Here is a 16,623-nt window from a genome sequence, read left to right as displayed (position 1 = left end):
TCGGTGATGTCAGAGGTCAGAGGAGAATAATCAGACTGTTTCAAGCTGATAGGAAGGCAACAGTGACTCAGAGAAGACAAAGAAATGCAGAACATCCTTGAAATCACAGTGAAATGTAGCAGACGAGCAACAGCAGCAGGAGAACACATTAGGCTAGAATTGACACAAGATCATCAAAACTGGACAACAGAAGATTTAAAAATTGTTTCCTGGTCTGATGGGAATTCTGCTGCAACATTCAGATGATGTATCATTGATTAAGGCTGCTGGGGATTATTGTTGTGCGGATATTTTCTTGGGCCTGTTGGTACCAACATCACGCAGCATATCTGAGTATTGTTGTCCAAGATAAGGACAATGCCAGACTTAAAGCAGTTATAAAGCATGCTGTGAGGTGCTCAGAAACACTCAGTCTTACTCTGTGTGATGTCAGAGAGATGATGTGCCTAACACGACCACCTCGGCCCGTGTACTAAAGCTACTATGAAAGATTCCACAAAAAAAAACACAGAAATTTGAACAAAACAGGCCACATTTAAAGTTTACACAACCATTGGAAACATTTATGAGAAAATTATTTTAACACAAAATTTGTTTGTTTGTTTTTTATTTTCAAAACTTGCCACCTGCATTACCCAGAATGCAACTCTCTAACATTAGTGGTGTGAATTCTCCTGTGTTGTACTCATAGGCACACAGTCTGTGGTTGCTACAAAGCTACAAAAAGGTCTGATCTGCAGTTTTCACCCCCAGCTGATGCTTATTCAAATGACAGCCACAAAGCTTCCTGTGGAGTTACAGTTTTTATACAACTTATTTTTTTTAATATATGCACAAGTACTCCCAAACATAAAAGACTTTGATGTGTAAAATTGGCGATGTTCAACTTTAAAAACATTTTGGAATCATGTAAAATTCATGAGCGCTGAAAAGAAAGTACAAAAATACAAAAACCTGATACATTAAAGTCCCTGCAGGATGAACAGAGCTTATCCTGAAGCGTCCCTCCCTTGTATCCAAAATATTTCATTGCACAATTCTCAGAAAGATGTTATTATAATACTAAAAGCATCTGAATTATGAAGCTATGGATGAAAACTCTCTGAATGTGGACGCCTTTTATCCTTTCTTCTTGAATGGCGAAGCAAAAAAAAAAAAAAGCGAAGGATGGCAGAGATGTGTCATCGGTAGAGGAGGAAGTCCTTGATACTGTGAGGGACAGAGAGGCTGGAGGCCCTGTGCAGACGACTCCTTCCGAGACTTCGACGAATACGTAAGCGACAGAGCTGAGACAGAGAGCAGGGACCTGGAAACAGGAGACAGGTCACAGCTGTTAATAAAAGGAAGTGAGAGTCCTCTATGTAAGTGCAAAAAGGTCAAAGGTCAAGGTCAAAGTCAAATTTATTTATATAGGACATTTCCAGACAGACGATGCTGCACAAAGTGCTTAACAATATAAAAATGCCATTAAAAAGAAACAATGTAAAACAATAATAACAATATGAAACAATGATAGGACAATAACACACCTCTGCTCAGCAGTGCAGCTCTCACTGAGCTGTTTGGCTTCGACAGATCAAGAGGAGTCTTCGCCTCGGCGTTCCTGCGACACCCATCAGCTCCAAAGTCCAGGAGAAGATGCACAACGTCAGCTCCTCCCCCCAAAACTGCAGCATGCAGAGGACTGTCCGGCCCACATCCGATCTGAACATCTGCTCCTGCTCAAACATGCAAGCACAGTTCAACACCTAACAGCACACAAATCACGCAATTCTGATTAAAACTCATCCGTGTGTTGTAAGTGATTTATTGTTAAAGCAGCATGTTGTTATATATTAGCTACTAATGAAAAAGTTTTCAAAAATAAATCCAAAGCACACGTCTGACAGGTTGGATTGATTAGAAAAGCTTTTAAACGTGTGCTGATGTGAACTGTGACACCGAGTTTCTGCTCCGATGGAAAGTGAAAGAGAGAAACTGCAGAGTGTGCCACTAAAAGTAACTCAGAGCCCAGCAGGAACAAAAAATGTCAGCTGTATTTACATATTATATAGCTGGAACGAACGGTTCTCTCCTCTGTTGGTTCACCTTTGCTCAGCGATTATCGTTTCAAACGTGCAAAATCCAAGACAGACATGTTAAATGTCAACTGACACCTTCAAGTGCCTCGGTTTGTCTGATAAGCAGAGCCAAACTCGAAAATATGCAGTCTAGTTTGAGCATTTAAGTCCCAAAGATGAAAGGCGGCACAGGAGAAAAGCTTCACAACAAAATTATGTCAAAGGAAGGAATCCTCTCGCTTGAGAAAACACTAAATGAAATAATTAACTAATCATTGCAACTCTGACTCAGTTTAAGAATCAAGAAGTTGTTTTTTTTATCTGATTCTTTCTCTCTTTTTTTTTTACAACGGTATACGGCAAATAAAAGAGCTGTTACTGTGTTTGCTGAAACAACTGTTTGATGGACTGGTTTGTGTCATTAAAAGAGTGGAAAAAAGTGAAAAGTTTAACTAATTTTCATGACTGTACATGATTTAAGATTAATCAGACGGGGTTCTTGTTGTTTTACTTCTCATGATGAGTATCATGGTGTAAAGAGCTTGAAAGAAGGCAGCTGGACTTCGCTGAGGTTGTGAAGATGTTTCACCTCTCATCTAAGACACCTTTTTAGTTATGTTCAGGTCAGAACTGAAGAAACATGATGGATGGGAGGTGATACATTCAACTCCCTTTTTTTCAAGCTCTTAAAACTACCAGGACCTACACAGACAGTAGTGTCGTGGTTTACACATTTGCTGAACATAAGAGAGATTCCTGGTTTGAAACTTGGGGTTGGGTTAGGAAGTGCATCCACTGTAACGTTTCTTCAACAGATTACATTAAATTTGTATCCAGTAAACTGAAAAATCTGGCAGCATTTGAAATAAATAATATTGATATTTGAATTCTACTTAATGTGTCAGTAATAAAAATCTAATAATATAAAAAATAAAAAACAGAACACGCTCAGAGTAACAATAAAGCTCCTTCTAAGTATATTTAGCTAATATTTCTCTTTGAATTTTACTTTCCTTAGTAAAAATCCTTCCTTTACCACAGAGATGTGTGTTTGCAGCTCTCTATGATATTTTATTTAGCTTGCCACAGCTTGTATGTAATATTAGAAGTGAAGCAAACAAAAAGCAAAGGTGTGACTGGTGATTATTCCTGACTTATATTACCTGAATACAGCAGCACCTCTACACAGGCCGCAGCCCGGGCCATGCAGGCAGAGTAGAGCGGCGTCCCAATGTCCGGCAGCTCCAGATCAATCTGAGCTCCACGGGACAGCAGCAGCTCCAGGCACTCTCTGTGATCTGGAGGAGAAGATGATAAATGCTGACATGTAGTCCACATTCATAACCAGAAATTTCTTGCAAATGGATACCTTTGTGTACCTTTCTTGGCAGCCTCATGGATTGGAGATGCCAGCTGGTAGGTGGTGTGGATGGAGGCACTGTGCTGCAGGATGAGCTTGAGGCAGGCAGCGCTCCCGCTGCTGCAGGAATTGAAGAGAGGTGTGGCGCCATCTGTTGACACTGCCATTGCCTTGAGAATGATGTTTGTGAGAAAATGCATCCAAAAGAACACAGTGTACCTCATTTATTTATTCATGCATGTGACACAAACATACACAAACGCTCAAACAGAGCAAACACACAAGACAACCAACAACTGAAGGTCTCTTTGCATGCAGATTTCAGCTCTGACCTTTCTCCAGGATAATCTAAACTCTTCAGCAAAAACACCAGGTGTGGTTTAAAGTGTGTGAAAATAAAAATCTGTGTTAAAGCAGGAGAACCTGTGAGTTCTCAAATGACCTCAGCTCTTTTTGAGCTGCACAATTTCAGGCATCCTGTAGTGAAATTTACAGGAAAGTGAGTACGATGCTAAAATCAATCAAATCAAGCAACTGAGATGTGACTGAGGTGCAGATTTTTTCAGCTGTAAATTAATTGGTTTACCAAAAGAACTGCATTAACTATGTTTTTAATACTTGAAGGCCTAAAGTCCATTTGCTGGGTTTACTCTCTTGTGACACAATGCCAAGGCTTTATATCAACTTTACGATGATAAAACGAATTGTTAGATTCCCCCCACCCCCAGTGTTTTATTAGTGTATGTGAAGTTTAGGATTGAGTTTCAATCCATCAAATACTTTTCAAATCAAAAGTGAAGGGATCCGCTTTCATGTATGATCAAAGCAATGAGACGGTACATAAATTCTTAACACTAAATACAAAATATCAGATAAAATAATTTGTTTTATGAGTGCAAAAATAATCTTTATTTGGAAAAAAAGACTTTTAATGCCTGCATTTCCAACCCAAATGCTCTCAATTTAATATATTTTTTAAAAAATGTAGCTTTTTCTGTAACCTCTTTAGGGCGCATCTGTACATAATTTCAAAGTTTTGAGGTTCTGAAACGTGTTTGAGACCATGCTAGCACAACAAAGGAGGGTTTACGATATGACGTTCTTATACTTGTGTAGGTTTATTCTTTTTTTTTTTGATGAAACCTTAATGCTAGACACGTTAAACAGAATCATTTTCCAAGTCTTTGTTTGTCTAAGAAAGAAATACCAAGAATGAGCGATGATCTCCTAATTATCTCACGTCACATAAATCAAATTTATGCCTGACCTCACATTTGTTTTGGACAATAGCCAAAGGATCTATAATCTCCATCAGGCATCAAGTTCAAAAAGGATAAGCAAAATAAAACTTGTGGGTTTTTTTGATGACAGAAAAATTAAACTAATCCTTCTTACATTTGCTCCATTATCCAAAAGAAACTTGGCACAAGCGTAACGACCCCCGAGGCAAGCCTCGTGGAGCGGCGTGACCCCGTCCATGGTGACTGTGTCAACATGGAAGCCCTGCAGGGAGAGATCAGAGGATTTTCATTTGACTTCTTCTCAAGAAGTCTTCGGGTTGTAGACTGTAAGTACTCGACGTACAAATCAAGATTTAAGGTTACCTGAGCGATAAGGGCCCTGAGGTGGAGGAGTCTACCCTGAAAGGCCGCTTCATGGAGCGGAGTTCTGTCAGACCAGAAGTCTGAGACACAGAGAATCAAATTAGTTATGTTTCCACATTCAGAAAGCACAAAGACCAAGAGATCCTTCTCTCTCTACTGTAACCTCATTCACATACATACACACTTCTGGTTTCTCAACATGACCGCAACCCTAAAATGCTAAACCGGTTTCATCCCAGATTTTATTGTCTACAGCAGCATCAGACTTTACATGGAAAGCTTTTAGGCCTGAAACACTGTGATGCAAAAAAAACCATACAAACATTAAACTCACCAGCCATCAGCGAGTTACACACCAACCCTCCGTAGATGGACAAAGGCCTCTCCCAAGGTTGCGACCACAGGCAAACGTCTGTTTGCACAGCAGCCATGATGAAAATGAAACAGCAGCAGATTCCTTCACCTCCTTCACCCAGCTCACCCAGCCAGATACACAAACCTGAATCTGGCCTTCCTCACTCTCTTATCTGGGCCCTTGGTCACCTCCCCCACATTACCACCTTCCACCCACTCTCACCCCAGTGCATGGCCAGAGTTAACGGTATGTGCATACATTACATTACAATAGCTGCTAGAATGATCCTGAGGCGTCTTCAACAAAGCACTTAAAGACACACAGACCAGGACAAGCCCCATAAGACCCTTAAATATATTATCGCCACATGAACTAAATGAAATGCCTTAAACTAACTAAAAAAAAAGTCCCTAGCTCCAACAGAAACATTTTGTCTTAACACTGATCTTCTTGCTGAACTTCTTGATATGATGTTTGTTTCTGTTTTGCAAATCACCGTCGCTGACCCTGAAGAGCGACACCTCTTTATCAGCTCCTTTTTCACAAGGTTGTGATTTTTTTTTTTTTTGGGCACTCTTCCTTACAATCAGATTCATCTACAAAAGAAAATATTTCTTTGATGCCTCTCCAGGATCTGCAAAAATTACATGTGAGAACATAGTACATACCATATATATTAGAAAGTACACTTTAGTTCCCACGTTGGGTTTTCTGAAAGTTTATTTATCATTTGAAGAAAAAAAAATCTCGCAGGTTTCAAAGGAGTGGCAATCACGAAAGCTACTTTTAGATGCTTCCTCATTTACAAAGGTACCGCAGCAGGTAGGAGTGTGTACACTGCTGCACTACGGAGCCATGGCATTCATGATAAACAAACATGCTCTGACACGCTTCACAAAAGAGTGGATTTTATTTAAAAAACAAACTTTGAGGTCTCTCGATAAGTACGTTACAGTAGCTTTGTTTCCCTGTGAGCTTAAAAGCAGCCAGCCCTTTACCCCCTCTGTTCAATGTCATCTTTACATTTTCAAAAAGTGCTAATAAATTCTCAAGGTGTGCAACAAATTCCAGTTATTTAAAAAAGTTTCTTCCACCAACTCCCTTTTGGTGAGTAAATGTAAACAAAATGTTAGTCCGCACCATGAAGATCACATACGAAACTTCTATAAGCAGTTTGATGAGAGGCAGAGGTGCTGAGAGGTCACTGTCATCAACTTTCTGTTTCTGTTGCTCTCTCCGTGGCACGTCAGGAGTAAGCGTCATTTTTATGGCTCTTTTTCTGTCTCCACTGTCGTTGAGGGCCTGTGGCGTCGACGGCGAGATCCATGACCCCATCTGGCACCAGCCACCGCAGGAGCAGCAGGAAGAGGAAGTCCAGCACGGCCACAAACGCAAAGATGGAGCCAGCGACGGGGCCGCAGTGAGCCCTCAGCCTCCGTAACCGTCTGTCCAGGGGAAGAACTTCCTCTCCGACCACCCTGTCGTACACCTGACAGGGAAAAAACACACTGATTACCTTAGTGTCCTTCAGTAGTTAAACATGTAAAGACCACCACCTAGGCATAAACTGGATTACATTTTTTTTTTAGGATTAGATTTGGATTTGTTTTAGAAATTCTAAAAACTGAAATCGACTTTTGTTGTTGTTGTTGTTTTGCTGTGTTTATTTTTTAAAAAATGCTTTGAAAGAAGAAGAAAAAATGGCTGATTACAGAATAGAAACTTCTGTATTTTAAAAACCTTTCTGACTATTTGAATACAAGTTTTGAGAGTTCACAGGGTGTACCTGAATGTGCTGTGATGTTTCACAGGCCGAGCTCTGCTTACAAATTGACAACGACTTCAGGGTTGACAGAGTGCACTTTAACACACTGCAGAGGCTCTAGCTTATTTTTTTAAAGGCATGCCACTGTTTAACAGAGCCATGTAGCAATGCCAAGCACTTTGAAAATAGCAAAAAACAAAACAAAACACAACTGTCAGGTCTAGCCGCCTTGCGTGACTGTCGAGCTTGAGAGAGAGAGTTTCATACAGGAATTTGCATACGGCAGAGGTTTTCCCGTACCTTTTAAGAGCATATTTGGTAGAGAGTGGTTGCACCGACACAAAAATAACCATAAGAAATAATTAATGAATGAGCAAAGCTTCTCTCCAGGTTAGATGTGTTTGAGCATGTTGTACAATTAAAGAAAAAACAAAGACACTCAAGATAAATTTGATGTGCCTCAGCTTTTTATCAGTTTAAACCTCACAAGTTTCTAAGCATGAAATGAGAGAGAGTTTTTAGAAATCAGATACTGTGGGAAATGTTTAGAGAAAACATGTTTATGCAAAGTCTGGTAACCTGGACGCCTTATCTGATGTTGCAGTCGTCCAATGAGTTATCCGATCAAGATTCAGAGTAAGTGACTTTAAATTACTGTTTTCAATTTATGAAAATGTGATGAAAGAGCACACCTGTGTCTTTTATTTTCCACAATAAAATGTTATGCTTTGATAGCATTTTCTTCAAAAATGTAAAACAAGCCGTTACATGCACACGGTCCAGTGTGGGTGTCTTTGGTGAACCTACTTTCTCGGTCCTCTCTGCAACATTCCTCCAGGTGTAGAGGTTTCGCACGCGCGCGTGAATGGAAGCAGGCGGCGGGACGTTGCCCGATCGTTGCCGAGCGATGACCGCTTCCAGACCGGCGCACAATGAACGGACGGTGGGTTCACACAGGGTAATCAAATCCTCAGGTAACACCTCAGGAATGCCTCCCACACGAGTGCTAACCACCTAAGAAAACAGAGACAAAACAAACAAACAAAAAACCAGATGCTGACACACAAATACACACACACACAAACACACACGCACGCAAAAAAGACAGCACAGAAAAACAGAAGCTTTCCTGACGTATAAAATATGTCATAGAATGATTATTAGCAATATTCCACTATGTGTGTTTGACCTCAAGCTAAATCTAGCACCACAGCTCTCTGTGGACACCTGAAAAAGGAAGCTCTGCTGTACCTGGAACCTCAAACAGTGATGTCAGGGTGTACCCACTTTCACATCACTATGGCAACGTGTCCATTTCAATCAAAGATGTACAAAGTTAAAAAGATTAGGAGTCATGGAAAATGAAATGCATTGGCCAGCCACTTTATTAGGTACACCTGTTTAGCTGCTTGTTATAGCAAATATCTGATCAGCCAAAAAGAAGAAAATATTCCATGCTTCGGAGTTCTCTGGGAGAAAATTGTGTGTCACAAAGCTCAAATCATCAAACTGGTTTCTTGAACGTCACAATTAGCTCAAGTGGACTGAGCTTTGAGATGTGGTGAAAAGGGAGGTTCTCATTGACCTCAATTGACCTCCTAAATGTGATGTTAATTGATGAGGCGAGGTTCAACATGCCACCCACGCCGATTACCAGTCATGACTCACCTGTCAGTGGAGCCAGAATCCAGGAAAAGGTCACCAACATGTAGCCACACATCTGAAAGCATATTGATTTGCTCTCCTGATATTTAGACTGTAGTATTGATATTTTAACCTTTGCCACATCCATTTCTGTGCCATGACAAATTTAGGCAGTTCTGAAGGCAAAACAGGGTCTAACCCAGTATCTGCGAGGTATACCTAATAAAGTGACATATGAGAGCAATCAACACAAGTATCCAAACGCTTCCCAAACAAACTCCACTTTACTGGAATATTACTAACAAAAAAATGTTAGAGTAAAGAATTCCCGGTTTACTAACTGAATTGTCTTTAAAAACATTTTTACTGATAGATTCATTATTGATTGAGCTCAAGGTGTTAAAGATAAAGGCGTATATATACACACCCAACAGCATTCACACTTTACACTAGAAGTTGCTGCATTGTGCTTGTCTCCTTTCTTGCCCTGTGTTATGGCACAGTTCAACTTATGTTCAACTTTATGTCCAACCTACGTGTCCCAATAAATCACAGATAAAGAGCGGTTACTCCATGTGTCTTCCCGTTAGTAACTTTTTTTGTGTGTAATCTCTGTACGCATATCTGTGTAAGAATCTGCCAAACGGGCTTCTGACTCCAGAGTATAATTCATCATACAGTCTGACTAAGAAAGTTCAAAAGGGTATTACGTTATTAAATGCCACCGACGTGTGTTTCCCCGTTTTTTTTCCCTATAGATATGAAACCTCAGGATTCCCTCTAGTAGGAAAGAGTAACAAACGGGCCTGTTTGTTAGCTCGAAGGCATTTTCATCCCAAAAGAAATTAAGCTCCCAACGTAATTTATTTTGGAAACAACCTGGAGGTAAGAGCATTCTCTCATGGATTCTCAGGTTACTTTTTTCCATCTGTGGGTCTAACGTCACGAGATAACAAGAATGACATTTCCAGTTTCTGTTCCTCCAGCCATAAACCACATTAAGTTCCACTGTGATGCGGTTAGCTGCTGTCTGGTATTTGCCGCTCTTACATAAAGGTCTATCCTCCCTCTCCCACGTCTCCCTCATGTACTTGAGTTTTTTTAAAGCAGCGGTATGAGACGAGCTGCCACCTACGAGCACACGCCCACGGCGAATCTGCCACAAGAACACTTCACCATCTTCAGCTGAGTTGTGCTGGCTCCGCTCGGCCGAATGGGCTTTCACAGAGCTGCTTCTGTGATCTGAGAGTGCCTCGTCTTGATAAAGTCTAATTTTCATTATTACATTATTATATATTCTATAAAAAACTAAAAGTTTCTCTGCATTTTTTTTTGCTTAGATTTGTAACACGAACTGAGCTTAAGGTCTAAAGATTCAGTGTTAGATCTGTCGCCCCTTGGATGACTACTGGGGGCAACTTAGGTCACATATTGGCCTGTTTCCAATAAAATGACTGGCTGTGCATCAGAAGATGTCATTAACTTAAGAGATTGGCACGCTAAATGGTGAGTAAACGAGAGTGCCTTGTTAAAATCGATACTATGATAAAGCTAGAAGGAAATATTGCACCATGTAATGACAAGCATGTACAAGTTTATCCCCACAATCTAATAGCATCATGTAGCTAATCTGGTTAAACCATCCTTCAGGTTGTGGCATGTTTGTAGCAGCAAGATGTGCCCTCTCCCATTTGTATTAAAGATATATTCTTAAATGTTTGGTGTGTTTATCTCAAAAAAGCGCTTTCATTCTGTTTCACTTAAAGCGAAATAAGGAAATCCTGACACCGAGAGTCACTGCTACCGGACTTCATATCATTGACCTTAGATCTGTCAGACAGCAGCTAACCGCATCACAGTGGAACTTAATGTGGTTTATGGCTAGAGGAACAGAAACCGCAGCAAACCTGCAGTCCACAGCTGGCTCCTTCCACAATGGCCATGCAGAACGCTTCAGTCAGCGACGTGTTGAGGAAGATGTGGCCTTGAACCAAAACCCCACGCACATCTTTGTGCTCCAGAGCGCCCAGCAGACGTACCCTGTGCAGATCAAAACACAGTGGTAGCACCTTTACTCAGGAACCCAGTGATTGACCCTGGGTTTATCTACTAATCTACAATCATTTCCAGGTGTTGAATAAACGTAAAGGAAACAGAAAACAATGGCAGTAAATTCCAGTTAATTAAATTCTATAATAGTGTTGGTTCTTTAATATACTACAGAAAGTTTCTTTATATGAGATTTGCTCCTGTGGAAAGAAAAGTGAACTAAAAGCTGTAATAAAGACACGATTTAATATACTAATACTTAGACATGCTTTAATAGATCCTGAAAGATGCCGACATCATTATCTCAGGAAATAAGCGCATCCAGCAGTACCTGTCATGTAGTTGGTATTTCTCCCTCACTTCCTCCAGAACAATTCTCTTTGGTCCCTCTCCGCCAATCAGGAAGTGGAGGTAAGGATGTTTGAGACAAAGCTCCGGGATTATTCCACCAAGAAGATCAATTCCTGCAAAGAAGGAAAGAAAGTGAAGACTTCCTTCCACTATTAGAGTAATGGAGTTCTCTACTGAGGTTCATATGGAAGGCAAAGGCAATGGCTATTTTAGTTACATAGTACATTTCATTACATGTAACCTTAATGTCCTTAACATAGAAGGTAAATACATCAAAATAAGAGTAAGTCTATAATGCCTTAAGACAGTGAAAATAACAAACTTTACAAAAAGAAAGTCCAAGTTTCTCACATACACGCACACACACACGCACACACACACACACACACACGCATGTGTGTATTTATATCCTTGTGGGGACATCTCATTGACACAATGCTTTCCCTAGCCGCTTACCCTAACCCTAACCATCAAAAATGAATGCCTAACCCTGACCCTGACCCTAAACCTAACCATAACCTAATTGTAACCCTGACACTAAAACCACATTTTGAGTCTCAAAAATGCCTTCAAACTCGTGGGGACCGGGATTTTGGTCCCCACGAGGGCTGATTGTCCCCACAAGTATAGTAAACTACCAATTTTTGGTCCCCATGAAGATGTTAATACCCGTCCACACACACACACACACACACACACACACACACACACACACACACTTAAGCCTGTGCTTTTGTTTGTCGGCACAGATGTAAGTCATCTTGGGTCAGCAAGGCACTATGTTCCAAAGAACACAGCTACAGTAACGGTAAACTTTCTTGGCATGCTTTGATCTTTTTCTGAGAACAGTTAAAAGATCTAGACCTGATGACCTGAGAGGTCTACTGCAACTTATTGCACTGGGAGGCCAAACCAGTGTGAGTTTTATGAACCAATAAAAGGATTTTACGGGTAATTCTGCATTGAACTGGAAGCCAAAAAAGTACTGGAGCAATATATTTACAGTGTATGCAAAAGATTCTGAACAAGCTGATGGGCAAGCCGTGAGTACTGAGACTGTGTTTAGCCACCTGTCCTGGATAAGATCTTGGAGAAGCTCACGGCTCTGCAATGGGAAATTGATTGACCTGGTGACCAGTTATGGACATTAGACCAACTGCAAAATTGGATGCAGTTGTTCGCATTAACCCAAACAACCATCTGCCTCACTCATGCCGCTCCGGAACAACAAATTCTTCCCTGATGACGGGACTGTGGACACATGCGTCGGCTCAGGACTGTTGACTTTTGCTTAACCGGGTGAACACAGGATATACACACACACACACACACACACACACACACACACACTGACACAGATGTACACTCATTACCCTCCCCCATTCCAGACACCCCAGATGCTTGCTACCCACCTGATGCAGACAGCAGGTCTGTCCACCGCTGGAAACAGCTGCAGGACAAGATGGCTGCTGTCTGCACCGGATCATTCCTTACCCCATACCCTCGCCCCCGTTGCATGTCACGTCCTGTCATGGTGGTAAGATGTGAATATTCATGTGCTTTTTTTTGTGCTGAGGTGTTTTTTTTTTTTTAACTGTCCTCAAACCGGTCTCCCAGTTAGGAGCCCAGTTTGAGTAGAGTTCTTTTTTTTTCTCCTCTTGTCCCTGACGTGTATACTTTCACTGTTTTCTTTTTGGCACGGCCACGTCTGCAGCCTGATTCTAAATTCATCTCTGTTCAGTTCTAAAACATTTTGAGAGATCCAGAAGTTACTGTCATCAACGAAGCTCACTGGTTTATGAACAGAAGTAAATGATAGGAGCAACTGTATCATCTATGCAAGACTGACAGGATGTATTATGATTTTTTATGAAAGTGCCAAATGGGAGCACTAAGAATTAAAGAGTAATGGACCAAGAACTGATCCTTGAGGAACCCCGCTTGAATTTTTATTTCTGCAGCTCTAAAACTATTAAGTGAAACAGAGATACGTTTACTGTACCCTTTAAGCCCAGGTTTGATTGCACATTTTTCTTTCCAGGGATGCTTTTCCTGAACTAGCAGAGCTTCCAGCATGTTTTACAAATGACTGTTTCTCTCTCCTGCCCGTCTTCAAACATAATAACAATGATTTTAACTAAAAATGTCAAATTTGGATCCTTCACCCATAAGAGCTGCTGCCACTCATTTGCAGTCCAGTTCTTGTGTAATTTGGTACTCTTCCACTGACACCATTTTTGATAAGTTTTCAGTGAATGGTAGGTACATGGATCAGCTGAAGGTCCAGGTGCATCTCTCTCTTACTGTATCAGGTCCTAGTTGGATTTTTTCCTGTTTCTTAAGCACATGACTTTCAGGTACTCTTCATCTGCTGTAGATAGATTTTTAAAAACTGTCACTTATTCTTTTGTCCTCCATTTCTCCAGTTTCCTCAAATGTAAGGACACACTACACACCATACCAAGATATCCTAAGTTTTAAGCTACTTGAAAAATAAAGTTGGGTGGCTCAAGCCTTTTGCACAGCACTGTATTATTGTATTAAGTACTGTAAAATACTTGTTTTAGGATGAGGGCCTGAACAAAGAACTGTGACCTATTCAGCATAGCACCTTGCTGCTCCAAGTAGACGCAACAGCGTCTAAAGCAATTTCTCAGTACCTTTCCGATAGACGAGACGGCTGATGACAACAATTGTGATCCTGTCATCTTGTCGCTGGGAGGGGTCTGGTGTGAAGTCTGTAGGATCGACAGCGTTGGGAATAACGGACACTATCTCTGGGTTGAGTGCTGCGCGTAGAACCGTGTTCTCCTTACTTGTGTAGGACACACACACAATGTGGTTGGTGTCACACAGCGACACAGTCAGGAGCTTGTTGGTCAGGACAGAGCTGAGGTCAGCAAAGCCAAAGAGCGAGTGGTCAGTGAAAACCTGCAAATGACAAACATTTTAGTGATTCAAACAACATCATGTTAGAAACACATGAAATTACCTGAACCACGTACTGTGTTAAGACCCATGGTCTTAGCATGGAACAATGCATCATGGGCCATGGCAGAAAAGGAGCTGTGTGCATGCACGACGGTGATGCGCTCCCTGACAAACACACAGCGCATCAGCGGGAGACTGTGGAAGCAGGTGGTGGCTGTGGACTGGTTGTACATCACATGCAAGGGCAGGTAATAGACCTTCAGGCCATTGGTCAGGTACCGGACACCTTTCCTCCTGCCGTAGGCGTGAGTGACGATTACCACCTTGTGCCCCTTTTCAATCAGGCACTGGGAGAGCTGGTAAATGTGACTTTCTACTCCTCCCATGTTTGGATAGAAAAAGTCAGACACCATGCAGATGTTGTGCTTCCTGCTGTGGACCCTGGCAGCCTCTGCAGAAACTCCAGAGTTTCTCTGAGATGAAGGGTTATTCCCTGCTGCCACTTTCCGGCGCTGACCCATGGTATGCTTCTTGAGTGTCTCTGTACTTGATCAGTGCTGAAAGAAATAGTTAATAGTTAACAATAAGTATAATTCTAATGGATTATGTGTTGTATGGGTTTTGACTGTAGCTGCCATAATGCCAAGTCTTGGAAATGAGATTTGAATCTCGATGAGATTTTTACCTGGATAAATAGAGGATTAATAATTTTAAAAAAATTACTGGAAAAAAAAAAGAGGCTTCCCATCAGTGACTTTTTAAGCTAATCATTTTTCAAAGTAAATATATTTGACCTGACTCAGTTGAATCATTGGTGAAAAAAAGTATTATAAAGTAATATATTAACAAAAAAAGGGCGATAGATATATTATTACATGAGCACCCAGATTCTCACTCAATGATACATGTGAAGGGCACCAGCGTCCTGTGACCTTGAATTGGATAAGTGGTTAAGAAAACAGATAGAGGGGTCAATCGATAATATATTTTTTATAAGCATTCTATTGTTTAGTCTACTGATATTAATAATTTTTAAAAATCATGGTACGTTCAAAGCCTAAAGTAATATAGGCATTCTGACTGGTCGTGCCACAACACTGGTCTTTGACCTGCAAGTGTTGCTGTGGCTTTAACTTCTTGAGTTTTTATCCTCTTCTACCTGCACCTTGGAAACACTTGTAAGGGCAGAAAACTTTGCTGGGTCCACCTGTCCTGAAATGTGATTCCATTGTTTATAATTAGAAACACAAAAATCTCACCACTACACGTCGACACCTCTCTGACAGTGTGAACAAAACCGCACATTAAAACTTTGCAGCCGATTTGTAGCTGAGATGTTACATTTTATTTAACATTTAAAAAGTTGGAATAAAGAAGAAACATTTTGACCTTTTGCCTTGGTCATTGTCATCCAAAGTAACCTTTGCAGCGCAGTCTGAATAAGCTTGTATCCATATCATCACATACATGTTTGCACAGTGTGTGGGGGTTTGACATCAGCTCACAGACAAAACCAAACCGAGAGTACTACCATGTCTATAAGTTCCCTACTTCTACCCATTAACACAAACCGAAACAAAACACTTGTACGGATTTGCTGATGTGAGGTAGCAAACTCCTCTGTGCTCCAGTGCATTTACGCTTTACACTTGTTCGCATTATGTATAAACGTCATGGCGACAAAAGCCCTTTCATATTTAGCCTTAACAAGCATCGCAGCGGACCGCTTTCACAGTCCAACCTGCCTTACCGTGGGTGGAAAGTCAGTCTTTTTCCAGATTTGGTTTCATTTCTACATGCTAGCCCCGAGCTAGCCACTTAGCCGCCTGTGTTACTTCCTGGTGTTCTCTACGTCACTGGGAACGTGGTAGCTGACGTATACTGCAAGGAAGTGAAACTATATGTGACATTTAAACTTTGAGGTTTTTTTTACAAGTAAAATAAAACCAAAGGTTAAGATGCGTTTTTCTTTCATACTTACTCGTTATAAACGTCTTTTAGTGCGAATGCTAAATCCAGAAATTATCACCATGCCTGTTTTTTGTGCTTTGTTGCTGTTGTTGTTTTAAGATGACCTTTATTAGTCCCACACGTGGGAAATTTGTTAGCATTGTTAACATTGTTAAAGTCACACAAAGTAAGTAATGGGGACGATTTACTTACACACTTTTATTCCACAGCATTATCAACTGGTAACTTAGATTACGGCTTTTTATAGACTAAGCCTTTACAATTAAGGTTTTGCAATATTTTCCTTAAATATATAAAATTCAGTGAAATACAAAACACTGATACAAATGACAGACTGAAGCAGTGATCCAAAACCAGTTTGGCATGTGAAGAATTAGGAAAAAGCGTCTTTGCACAGTTTCTCTATGAATAGCTATTTCTTACGCCACAAAAGTGATTTTCCAAGTAAACTTGTCAGATCTGTCACACTATTTCACATCATTCAGGGTTTAATCATCATTCCTCCCAACTATAATCCTGGGAACTTTACTTGA

The 16,623-nt window shown here is 40.8% G+C and overlaps 2 protein-coding genes across 2 annotated transcripts; both read right to left on the bottom strand.

The window, feature by feature from the left end:
* Positions 1-625: 625 nt before the first annotated feature.
* On the bottom strand, positions 626-5,455 carry asb11 (ankyrin repeat and SOCS box containing 11). Its single transcript, XM_063499244.1, has 7 exons — positions 5,359-5,455; positions 5,025-5,104; positions 4,816-4,923; positions 3,440-3,590; positions 3,224-3,358; positions 1,530-1,718; positions 626-1,306 (listed from the first exon to the last, which is right to left on the bottom strand). The coding sequence occupies exons 1-7, from the start codon at positions 5,453-5,455 to the stop codon at positions 1,182-1,184; spliced, it is 885 nt and encodes a 294-aa protein (XP_063355314.1). The 3' UTR covers positions 626-1,181.
* Positions 5,456-6,107: 652 nt separating this feature from the next.
* Positions 6,108-15,967, bottom strand: piga (phosphatidylinositol glycan anchor biosynthesis, class A). The gene is made up of 7 exons (XM_063499668.1): positions 15,870-15,967; positions 14,194-14,676; positions 13,849-14,119; positions 11,169-11,301; positions 10,696-10,828; positions 7,952-8,158; positions 6,108-6,868 (listed from the first exon to the last, which is right to left on the bottom strand). Exons 2-7 carry the CDS (start codon positions 14,638-14,640, stop codon positions 6,626-6,628), a joined length of 1,434 nt encoding a protein of 477 aa, XP_063355738.1. The 5' UTR covers positions 14,641-14,676; positions 15,870-15,967; the 3' UTR covers positions 6,108-6,625.
* Positions 15,968-16,623: the final 656 nt, after the last annotated feature.

Source organism: Pelmatolapia mariae, linkage group LG16_19 (assembly GCF_036321145.2).
Source record: "Pelmatolapia mariae isolate MD_Pm_ZW linkage group LG16_19, Pm_UMD_F_2, whole genome shotgun sequence".
Lineage (NCBI taxonomy): Eukaryota > Metazoa > Chordata > Actinopteri > Cichliformes > Cichlidae > Pelmatolapia > Pelmatolapia mariae.
This window is presented reverse-complemented; position numbering and strand designations above follow the sequence as displayed.

Coding starts and splice junctions, on each gene's coding strand:
- asb11 (XM_063499244.1), bottom strand. CDS start 5,455: ATGGCTGCTGTGCAAACAGACGTTTGCCTGTGGTCGCAACCTTGGGAG. Junction 3,591..4,815: donor TTTTGGATAATGGAGCAAAT/GTAAGAAGGATT, acceptor ATCATTCTCAAG/GCAATGGCAGTGTCAACAGA. Junction 3,359..3,439: donor CCATGAGGCTGCCAAGAAAG/GTACACAAAGGT, acceptor CTTCTCCTCCAG/ATCACAGAGAGTGCCTGGAG.
- piga (XM_063499668.1), bottom strand. CDS start 14,640: ATGGGTCAGCGCCGGAAAGTGGCAGCAGGGAATAACCCTTCATCTCAG. Junction 11,302..13,848: donor CCGTCTCGTCTATCGGAAAG/GTACTGAGAAAT, acceptor CCTTCTTTGCAG/GAATTGATCTTCTTGGTGGA. Junction 6,869..7,951: donor TTGCAGAGAGGACCGAGAAA/GTAGGTTCACCA, acceptor TTTCCCTGTCAG/GTGTACGACAGGGTGGTCGG.